The 12,020-nt window shown below is 45.1% G+C and overlaps 1 protein-coding gene across 4 annotated transcripts in view; it reads left to right on the top strand.

Moving 5' to 3' along the window:
- Positions 1-12,020, top strand: part of MTUS2 (microtubule associated scaffold protein 2) — a 486,774-nt gene that overhangs the window by 373,143 nt on the left and 101,611 nt on the right. For all 4 annotated transcript variants that reach the window (XM_059995941.1, XM_059995940.1, XM_059995944.1 and 1 more), the window contains one exon: positions 2,848-3,059. In XM_059995941.1, coding sequence (XP_059851924.1) covers positions 2,848-3,059 — 212 coding nt within the window. The remainder of the gene's footprint in view (positions 1-2,847; positions 3,060-12,020) is intronic.

Raw genomic sequence — 12,020 nt, forward strand, 5'->3', positions numbered from 1 at the left:
CCGAGCTGATCTCCCTGTGCTATGCGGCTGCTTCCCACTAGCTATCTACCTTACGTTTGGTAGTGTATATATGTCCATGCCACTCTCTTGCTTTGTCACAGCTTACCCTTCCCCCTCCCCATATCCCTTTTCAACTAAAAGCGATAGAGAACTTCACATGCAACCTTGTTTGTCCACGTTTCCTTCCGGTAGTCTTAGCACTGAGGCCTGAGCGTTGGTCTGTGCTGTGAAGTGCCGCCAGCCTGGAGTCCCACGCAAGGACTGGTTTCATCAGGCAGTGTGGTGTCACAGTACGGCTAAACATTGGCTTGATATGTTCATGTCAAAAGCTGATGTTAACAGGGGAGCCAATGTCCTGGCTCAGAACATCGGTTTGGTGGCCCCAGGAGTAGAAACGTGGACTGAGTATACCGGTGTTAAGTAGAACCCTCGAATATTGAGTGTGTGAATAAAACCGGTTTAATAACAACACCAGTATCAAAGTAAACACCAAGAATAGGATTTCACCAAATCCTTTCATATCGGCTGTTCACAATATAATTGCTAACCTAAAAATAATGATGATGATGGTAATAATAACAGAGGATAAATCTGACAGCCAGAAACACAGGGAAACATGAACATTTACTAATATCCACAAGTTCAGAGGTAACTCTGTATGCTATAGATTGCAATTAGCTTTAATTGGCTGAGCTGGAAGGATGTTTTATTATTTCTTTAGATTTCTAAAAGAAGTGCCTTCTGTTGTAATGGTGTCAGGCACCCAGTACCTCAACACATTACAAACACTGGAGTGTTTATAAAATCACCAGCCGCAGTGATAAAATGGCAAACGGTAACCCTGAGGAAAGTGTGCCTTGGGCCTTAGGCTGTGCCTTAGAATTTAATGCAGGCAGTGAAATTTCTCACACTTTGTCAGTAGTTATTTTTCTTTTGTTTTCAGTATTGAGAATGTTGGAATTAAGTATATATTAAGATTGATTGGCCTTCTGGAATGCTGTATACTCTTATGCCGCAAAGACAGTTTTAAAGAAGCAATAATTTCACATTCTACTATTCCATTAAGCCGTACTAGTTGAAGATATGTCATATTCCAGTCTCTGATGATTTCCTCTTTTTTATAATTAATTAATTTTTGGCTGCGTTGGGTCCTCGTTGCTGCATGCGAGCTTTCTCTAGTTGCGGTGAGCAGGGCTACCCTTCGTTGCGGTGCGCGGGCTTCTCATTGCGGTGGCTTCTCTTGTTGCGGAGCACGGGCTCTAGGAGTGCGGGTTTCAGTAGTTGTGGCACGCAGGCTTCAGTAGTTGTGGCTCATGGGCTCTAGAGCACAGGCCCAGGAGTTGTGGCGCACAGACTTAGTTGCTACGCAGCATGTGGGATCTTCCCGGACTAGGACTCAAACCCACGTCCCCTGCATTGGCAGGCGGACTCCTAACCACTGCGCCACCAGGGAAGCCCTCTGATGATTTCTTAAAAGGAGGAAGATTTGATTAAAATTAGCATGGTTACCATTAAATTAACAATCAGAAGTATTTAGATCAGTTAACAATCTTTTCCCCTTAAAAGGTGAGGCCATTGTGTGTTCTCAGGCCCATGACTCTGCTGCAGCTCACGGTATCAGGTACCGAAGAGGCCACTGCTTTCCGATTTGTTCTATATGTTACGCCCTGATGTTTTGGAGGCAGAGCGGGGAGACGAAAGAACGGTGGAAACATTAAAGTTTATTCATGATTGTGTGGTCCGTGTCCCTGTCATGTCCTCTAGGACGTGACCTGTTGGAGCCAAGGAAAGAATATTCTTGGGAACGTAAGTCCACTGGCCACCGCAGGGCTCTCTGGGGGTGTCAGGTCTGCCTGAGCCTCATGCTAGAAGTACAGCCGATCCGAGGAAGACTCTTGCTTACCCGAGGGTCTGGGACCGTGATGCAGTGCTTGTCTCTGAGCTCTTTCCTGGGCCTTTACGCCTTAATGCTTCAGCCTAATAATCTTCTTAAAGCCTCCCCAACCCCAGGCAGAGTTTCTGGTTCTTCCGTCTGTGCACCCTCCTCAACACACACCCCTAACATTTGCCCAGCAGGAACCAGATCTCAGAGGCTTTGTGGGCCGTGTAAGGAACGAGCACTTTCTTCTTACTGCAGCGGAGCGTAAGGAGTGGAGGGAGGGGTCCACGCGGGCCGTGGGCTCTTTTCTGTTTATAGAGATCATTCTGGCTTCTGTGCAGTGAAAGATGAGGAAAAGCAGGGCTCCCGTTAGAAGGTGAGGGATTATGGTGGCTGGGACTGGACCTTCAGCCGTGGAGGTGGTGTGAATGCTCACATGCAGGGCATGGGTGCTGTAGGAATCTAAAGCCAGAAATCCCTGCAGCAGAGGTCATCAGACACGTGACTTGAACCTGACATTAAAGAAAGGGTTGAAGGGAGGGGAGGGCGTGTAGGCGTTACTCCCCGATGCCCAGTGAAAGAGTTGCTAGGTGTTAACTCTGACTTCGACCTGGATTGACTGATTGATTTCCCATTAGACATTTTCAAAGAGGAATCCCCTTGAAGAAAACAAAAACAAAAACAAAAACACAACTGCTCCAGTCTCTCTAAGCAGACCCAGAAGAATGCAGGCAGCTAGAAGGAATTGGGCCGTTTTGTCTGGTACTCTTTTTTCCAGGCCTGAAACCTTGCACTTCAGACCACATCAACAGAGCCATATTTAAAGTCCCTGTTTTTCATTTGTAACACCTAAAATGACAAATGATGGGCAATTCCTTGTCAGCTACTTGATGGAATCCTTCGGTCATAAGGAGCGGTTGTCACATTCGGGCTGAATGTGACTCACAGGTGACTGTTTTTCTTTCTAGGATACCCCAAGCAGAGGCCCACGGCCCCCCGCAACGGGGCCTCCCCCAAGCCGGACCCGCAGGCCCGAGAGGCCGAGCGGCAGCTGGTGCAGCGGCTGAAGGAGCGGTACGAACAGCAGGCGCGGCAGCTGGGCCTCGTGCAGGGGGAGCTGAGGAAGGCCGTCCGGGGCTTTGAGGCACTCGCCGTGTCCACTCAGCTTTTCTTCAGGAAGGTGAGTCCACATCTGGTGAATGTTGAAGGGCTCTCGGTTCGCGGGGAGGATGGCGGTGGTGACGGTTGTTGTGTGTGTGTGTGTTTCAGTTCGAGTTTGGGGTTAGAGACCAGTTTGATTTTCAGGTCATACAGCATCTCCGCCAGCACCGCGTAATGTTTTGGGTGCCCAGTTTAGACTTGAGCGTGGAAGACGTTAGTCTGGGAGGAAGGATCCATAACCTGGACTGCAGAAGGGAAAATGGTGTAAAAAAGAAGGGAAAGGGCATAAATGAACGCTTTGAAGGTGAGGTCTTGGAAGAGAATGGAGTACGTGAATGTTTGCATTTTAGACCCGAGACGGCCAGGGTCTGAACTGTCTACACCTTCAGTACAGAGGGAGCCAGGGCCACAGGGCGGTGCCACTTTGGCTGTTGAGGGGACCCGGAAGGTGCCGGGCTGGGCCTCTCCTCGGGGCCACGCTCACAGTGCACGCGGGACAGCATGGGGTAGGGGCGTCCTCCCTGCCCCCTCGGTTCTTCTGACAGTGCAGAGAGGCTTGGTTTCCTCAGCCTGAGTGTCCAGAGGCTCCTGGGCCATCTGGACTCCGAGTCTGTTACCAGCCATGGTGTAGTTTGGCTTTCCTGCCTCTGAATGTGAAAGGGCGGCGGTGGGAGCGCGGGTCTGTCTGTCTTTGTGCGTTCGTGCTCCACCCTGAGGTGGCCAAGCCCTGTTTGGGGGAGAACTTGAACATTTACCTTTGAGGTTTAAACATTATCAGTTAGCACATCAATAACCCGTAAGGCATTAGTTTCATGTATGGACCTTCCGGTATCTGTAAATGAAAGTAAAAATGCTTTATAAATGCCCCCCAACTAAGAAAATGAACTAACTAAATTTCTAACTAATTTAAAGAAGAAAATCAGAAGAATATTAACCAGCACCATGTCCGCTGGTTTTCTTTATTATCTGTACCGTGAAGTGTGGAGGGCTCTCTGACCTTTGACGATAGCCTGCAGCCTCTCTTGCCCTACAGTGTGGAAGCCTGAGCTGACCTGTTCTGTGGTTTCCTTTCTTGCTTAAAGCTTCTGGCCCAAAGAGCTAATTACCAAGTTATTGTTGTGATGGAAGACAAGACAAACAGGTTTCAGTTTTACCAATAGTTTCTGCCTCTTCCCTGGTCAAAGTGTTAACACCAGCAGTAAATGGCCAATTTGAATTTTATGTCTTCCCTTCTGGTCTAGTACCACTGGGGTCAACCTTAAAGAGCTGCAGTTGCTGCGTTCTCACCCCTGTGAGAATTAAAGTTACAAACACATTTTTGAGGTGCCAAAGGGGCCAGACTTGCCATGGTAAATATCGAGCATTTTTCTTATTAGACAAAGAGTGACGTGTTTTCCGTTCCTCAGCTAGATGTGTATTTTCCACTGCCTGTGAAGTCTTTAACAAAGAGAGGAAAACAGCGCTGTTCGTTGCAGTTCGGTGATAACATTTACTTTGTAACTCTGCCCGCTCTGGGATCGCACCTTCCATACATCATCCAGCTTCATGACAAATCCTTGATACAGGTTTCGTGTGGATAGATATGCCAGCAGACATCGAATTAGCACATTGGTAACATGCGCTGTGTTTTCAAGTTAGAACTTTTGGACCCCATTTATGGCGTCATGGCAGAGAAGAGAGTTCCTGTGTTGAATAAGGGTCGGTTCCCTGTAGTGATGCATTTCTAGGCCCCAGGAAAATTCCTTTTGGCCCATGGACCACGAGTTTTATTTCACTGCAGCATACACATGGCTCTTCAAGCAGAGACCCAAGGGCAGGTGATTTGTAGCCATCTCCATGAGACCCCCCTACTGGCTGGAGCCGCACTCGGCATGACATTTCAGCAAGATGGATGGTGGGCACGAATTTCATTTTCTTTGCAGTAAGTCACAGCCAGCAGCTCCAGACAGGCCTCCCCAATGGCCATGGCATTTCACTTCCCACACGGTGTGCTCTTTTTTCCGTCCTTCTGATCTCAACTCTTTCTCCAGAGACACCTCAGAAGAAAAAATGGACATTTTTAAAGTCTGCAGTTGAACATAAGTGGCTTCCACTCAGGCTGGCATGTGTTCTACATGGTTTAAGATGATTGATTTGAGAGTTTTCCAGGAATACCAGACTAGACCAGGGGGTGTGACCAGAGTGGGGCACGCGGGGAAGTGGAGGCCAGGCAACCTGGGAATTCTGATGATGGGGCCCCTACTACAAGGGCTCAGGATCCTGAGATGCTCTCATGACCCGTGTCCCTCTTGGGGGAAGCCAATGCATTATTATTATTATTGTTATATATGGGGCAATGGTCACAGCCCAGCATGGCAGCTGTGCAGGGCGTGGCCTCCATAGCCAGCCTGAAAAAGCAGTATCTCTTTGCTCTTCTGCTTAGAAGACCCTGCTGGAACTCTACCCCTGTATCTTTTCTACGCTGTAGCATATTCGTCTACAAAGCCGGCGTAGTGGAGAGAGGGGGCCGTGCCAGCAAGGAGCCGGTCCCACCTCCACCTCCATCTTGCACGAGACCTTGAGCGAGTTGCGGCCCCTCTTTGAGCCGTGACAGCATCACCAACGGGAATACGTCCTTGCTCCCCTCGGCTTCCCGCTGCAGAATCACCTCTGATGAGAGTCATCTTTGACTCTCAGTTTCCTCAATTTCAAATAGGTTTGATAATAACTCTTTACAAGGTTATTGTGAGAATGGAGTGAATTAATGGGCAAAGGTGCTTTGAACAAATATTCAGTAAAACATTCTTTTTGAGGACAAGGAAAATGTGACAAATGTTTTACTCTCCAGCGGGTTGAATAAGACATATGTGAGGAATATAAAGCTGAAACACAGACCACACCCCTCTTATTTCATTTTATGTATATAAAGGATTTGGCTTGGGGTGAACTTTAAGAATAGAATTAATCTTCTAGTCCAGCTGTTCAGCTGCTGCTGCTGTATATTTTTTCCAGAATGTGCTGATGCTATTAAGTATGGAGGTCACTGGAAAAAGGAATTCGGAGCCTGGATAGGGATCTTTCATTTCTGCCCCATGTTTCACAGCCCCTGGCAGGGCGGCTGTGAAAGCTGTCAGCTGTGGTACAGCCTGAGCCCAGCGTCCAGGGATGCTAAGATGCCACATTTAGTTGCCAACACCTACCTCATGCTTGTGCTCGTTCCAGGCAGCTCTGTTCCCCCTAACAAGGCACGGTCCTCACCACAGGCCAGACAGCTGTGCTGAAATCCATGGTCCCAGACCTCTGGGGGGACTGTACTAATAAGTGTGATTCTCAGGGACTCTCACTTCTCAGGGTCAAGTTAAAAGACTTTTACCTTTTGCTGCCTGGTTCCCGGGAACGCTACTCTTTGGCAGCCCCTGGCGGCTAATCCAGGAGGTGGTCCTGCCTCGCCCTGTAGCATCAGGTTTTACACAGGTTACATCTGAGGGTGTATTTATTTTCGTTTTAGTTTTAATCAGATTTATTATATTTATTCTATATTTTTTCATATTGGTTTGTGTCATTTTTATCATTAACTTTATGAATGTGATAGACGATGGTTTTTAACTATTTCTTATTTATTATTAAATAGTTTAGGCCTACAAGGCATGAAAATTTATGTCAAGCATTTGTGTACTTTCTAAGCTTAATCAAAATTAATGATGCATCAGCCTCCTTCTCCCTAAAGTGTATATATATGAATGTATATTTTTTTCTTTTACTCTTTGACGTTTTATCACAAAAAATATATTGAATAATTGTGGAGAAGTGTGGAAAGAATAACACCCAAATACTCATCATTTAGGTTTAATACTTAATGACATGTTTCCGTATTCACTTTATCTATGTTTTTTAAAATATTTACTTATTTCTTTATTTGGTCGTGCTGGGTCTTAGTTGTGGCAGGCAGGCTCCTTAGTTGTGTCTTGCCAGCTCTTTAGTTGCAGCTTTAGTCCCATTTTATCTATGTTTTTGTTGTTAGTTAGGGATACATATTTTTAAATATAGTTCATATACTTAACTTTTCATCTTTAATTCACTTATGTTAGTAGATTTTTATCAACCCTGCCCCGACCGTATGAAAGCTTCTGTGGAGGGTTCAAAAAAGTAGAAGGCAAAGCACCTTAATAACAATATCGCTCCTGTTTATTGACCATCTCCTATGTCCTAGACACTTTACATATAGTATTTTAACCCACCCTGGTGTGGACACTATTCTCATGTGACAATCGAGGAGACCGAGGCTCAGGGAGGTTATGTAGCCTTCCAGAGACAACAGAATTGGAAAGCAATGGAGCCACGATACAAATGCAGGTCAGCCCGTATCCACCCCATATTTTTCCCACAATATTGTGGTCGTTTCTCTCTCTCTCCACCCAGCCTTCAAGGTTTTGATGTAGTTAAGGGGGAAGAACAAAATGTGAAACAATAATCTAAAAGTTAAACACATGTAGAGGATGCTTAGAGAAAATGATCTAAGGTAATAGTCAACCTGAAGCCACAAACAAAAATGGTGTATGTTGTGGTAGAAGCCCAGCACTGTGAGTGGGAAGGGACGCCCTGGGAAGGAGACTGGCAGGGGCCGGGACAGAGAGCTGGGAGGGATTATTGTGAGTAAAGAGGAGGGGGAGCGTGTGTACGGGCAGAGGACAGTCCAACCTGGTTGTCTGCAGAGTGGTGGCCCCTCCCTATCTTGAAGCCCAGGGTAGATTAGTTAATGGTTTGCGGATGGAAATCCAGGGACTCGGAACTGTTTTTGGAAGTGCGAAGATTCCTCTGTAACAGACGGCTCCTCTTGGTCAAGGTGGCCCAGATTCACCTTCCGGGCTCCATAGCTGGCTGCTTCCATCCGAGCAGGCTGTGTAGAATCCTTTTGGAAAATAAATGCATGCTTGCTTGCTTTTGCCATTTGATACATTCGCATGGATCATCGGATGAAAGTCTGCCCTAGGGCCCCAAAACAGCAGAGAAGCTGTTGTATCCGGCTGCCAAGGGAGTTTATGTGTCAGGACACTTTCCCACCGACGGGAGCTTCAGGGCAATGATTACATCTGATCAAAACTGAAAACCGAGGGGCTTCCCTGGTGGCGCAGTGGTTAAGAATCCACCTGCCAATGCAGGGGACAAAGGTTCGAGCCCTGGTCCGAGAAGATCCCACGTGCCGCGGAGCAACTAAGCCCGTGCACCACAACTACTGATCCTGCGCTCTAGAGCCTGCGAGCCACAACCGTTGAAGCCCGCGCGCCTAGAGCCTGTGCTCCGCAACAAGAGAGGCCACAGCAATGAGACACCTGCGCACAACGAAGAGTAGCCCCCGCTCACCGCAACTAGAGAAAGCCTGCACACGGTAACGAAGACCCAATGCAACCAAAAAAAGAAAAAAGAAAAAAAAACCCTGAAAACCGTACGCTCTCTGTTGCTCCCTAAATCCTAAAAATGTCCATTTAAATATAGTATTTTGTGCTTCTCCCCCTTATAAACAGTGCCCTGTGATTATCTTTTCTTCCTTAATTTTACCTTGAATAACTAAAGCCTTAGAGAAAAAGTGAGCACCTAGGTTGGCATTTCTGACAGTTCAGTATATGACCTGATGGGAATGTTGATGAAATAGTAAATTGGCTATTCCAGCGATTGTTGTTCTAAAAGAACTTTTGTGTCCCAAAGGTCATTGTGACCACATTCCTTTGCTGGGAGAACCATGAGTGTTAGCTTTTACCCTTAGGACTTGAGCTTAAGGAAATGCTTAGCGTAACCCCCAGATATCAAAATATTCCCAATATCAAGGGATAGAACACCCCCTCCCCGCCCCAGCTATGCCAAGCAGCTCTTTGAAGTAGTAAGAATCCCTGGCCTGGGGTGTCAGTTATGGAAGCCATCCCACATTCCAGGAGCATCCTCCCTATCTCCCGTCCTCTCAGGAATTTCAGGTGGGATGAGCTTATTTTTTTATAGTTACTTGTGGCTGTGAATTTCTGCTTCTCTTAAATTAGCTCAGCTGATGGGTTCTGGCCATCCCACAGGCAGCATCCCTGCCTGCCTGGAGTGGCTCCCCTTTGTTGGTTTCCAAGATTCTTTGTGCTTTGTGATGCTGCGAGCTCCATTAGGGAGTTAAACATGGGTTTAGATGTCAGGGGAGGAAAAAGGAAGCTGTAGAAAGGAAGCTGTAGACTTGGGAGACATTTGTATAGAAGTGACATTATAGAGGGAGGAAATTGACAAGAGCATGTGTACAGAAGAGGAAGGCAGACACAGGACAGCCCCTCAGCCCAAGGAGGAGCAGGAAAGAAAGGAAACGCAGGAGATGGTGAGAAAGGCTGTTGAAAACAGGGGAAGTCCCACCTCAAAGAAGCCAAACGAGGGAGGAGTTTCTGTAGGTTGGAGTGATTTGTAATACCAGGTACCAGACAGTGGATGAAAATGACACAGAATGAGGATATATCCCAGAGTTTGGCACGCTCACAGGAGTATCTGTGAACAGGTCAGGACGACCAGATTCTCCTGGTTCCTTGACAACCAAATGGTTTAGCAAGTTTGGCCTCTGTCAGCCCGCGGTGAACGTTTCCCTGTGAGAAGTGGCAATGGTGACATCTACAGGGCATTGGCTGGAAATGAAATCTGTGCCCCCAGAAGAGTGCTTGCCAAATATTCCCTTAAATTCCAGGGCGTTTTACAAAAAGCAGGTGCCACTCTCCGCCCCTTGTTCACTAAAGTGCGAACTGCAGACCTGCCTGTTCCACAGACGTAATTGAAATTAGGTTTGATACTAAAATCACACAACTGCTTTCATTTTTCATTTTATTCCTGACAATCAAAGTACTAAGCAAGAATAAGACAGATGTCACACACTGCAAGCAGCTTCCCTAAGAGATAATTCATAAAAGCAATTCTATATTGCACAAACCTGAGAGTCAAACAATCTGTATCTGTAATTCAGTCCCTGGAGAGCGTGAAGGCCCGTGACATCTGCTTTACCAGGAACAGAGGAAGAAACATTTAAAATTCAAATGTACTGAGCCTCTATGACATGACAGTACTCTCTTGAAAACAGAGACAACATGCGAACTGTGCTGACAAAATAAATAGGAAGTGATATCATTTCTCAAACTTTTCTGCAACAGTATTTCCCCATTATTTTTGCAGTTTGAAAGAAATGCAGGGCCATAATTTTATATCTATTTTACAGGCAGAAAGGAGGCCGAAGAAGAGGGGGAAAAAGAAACGAAGAATAAATGCAATGATTAGAAAAGTTACAAAGATATTAATCCAACTGGAATAATCATCACATTAAATGTGAGTGGTCTAAACATACCAATTAAAAGACAGAGGTAGAAAGGATTTTTTTTAACCCAACTATATATTGTCCACAAGGAACCCGATTTAAATATAAAGACTCTCCTGTGTACCTGAAACTAGCCCAATACTGTAAATCAACTATACTCCAATTAAAAGAAAAATAAATAAAAATAAAGATACTCACAAAAGTAAAGGGATGGAGAAAGATATACCATGCTAACTCTAATCCAAAGAAAGTTGGAATAGCAATATTAATTTCAGACAAAGCAGACTTTGGAACAAAGTGGATCATCAGAGATTAAAGAGGACACTGCATTATGTATAAAGGGGTCAGTTCTCCAAAAGACATAAAAGCATGGGGCTTCCCTGGTGGCGCAGTGGTTGAGAGTCTGCCTGCCGATGCAGGGGACACAGGTTCATGCCCTGGTCTGGGAAGATCCCACATGCCGCGGAGCATCTAGGCCCATGAGCCATGGCTGCTGAGCCTGCGCGTCCGGAGCCTGTGCTCCGCAATGGGAGAGGCCACAACAGTGAGAGTCCCGCGTACCGCAAAAAATAATAATAATAATAAAATAAATAAATAAATAAATAATTAGAATCATACAAAATATGTTGTCTGACCTTGATGAAATTAGACAAAAATCAGTAGGAGAAAGATAACAGGAAAATCTTCAAACATTTGGAAATTAAATAACATACTACCAAATAACCCGTGTATCAGAAAGAAGTTTCAAGGGAAATTAGAAAATACTTTAAACTGAAGGAAAATAAAATTACAACATTTAGAACTTTGTGGAACATGGCTAACATAGTGCCTAGGATGATATTTATAGTATTAGAAACTCAGGAAAGACAAAAAGTCTGAATCAGTGATCTAAGCTTCTACCTCAAGACACTAGAAAAAGAATTAGGCTTGTAGCATGTATCATAGGGTACAATATAGCACAAAAATAACCCCAGAGCAAGCAAAAGAAAGGAAATAATAAAGATAGGAGGAAAAATCAATGAAATTGAAAACAGAAGAATAATAGAATCAATGAAACTGAAAGCTGGTTCTTTGAGACAGTCAGTAAAATCGATAAACCTATTGTAAGTCTGACAAACAAAAAGACAAACTTACCAGCATCAGGAATGAAAGAGGGGAAATCGCCACAGACCCCACAGGTGTTAAAAAGGAATGAACTATTGATACACGTGAGACCTCGCGTGATTCTCAAAGGCATTATGCTGCGTTGAAGAAGCTACACTCGAGAATTTGCACATACTCTCTGATTCTATGTATATGATATTTTCCAAAAGGCAAAACCATAGTGATGGAGAACAGATTGGTAGTTGCCAGGGTTCAGGGATGTGGGGTGTGCAAAGGCAGATTTTTGGAGTAGTGCAGCTGTTCTATATTCTGGTTGTGGTGGTAGTTACATAAATCTATACATGTTTTTAAATTCATAGAAGCGTACACATAAAAGTCTCCCACACACACAACACAGTCAATGATACTATTTTTTAATTTTTTAAGTAAATTTTTTTGAAAAGAAAAAGTCACAGTCCATATGGTCATTTTCTTATTATCCTTTGGGTCTTATTCTTTTGAAGCTTATAGGAAAGGCAAATAGATTTAGTGTTTGGTGAGACAGATTCTCACTTCTTCACGGCAACAAGTTACATCTAT

This window comes from Delphinus delphis, chromosome 18 (assembly GCF_949987515.2).
Source record: "Delphinus delphis chromosome 18, mDelDel1.2, whole genome shotgun sequence".
NCBI classification, from domain to species: Eukaryota; Metazoa; Chordata; class Mammalia; order Artiodactyla; family Delphinidae; genus Delphinus; species Delphinus delphis.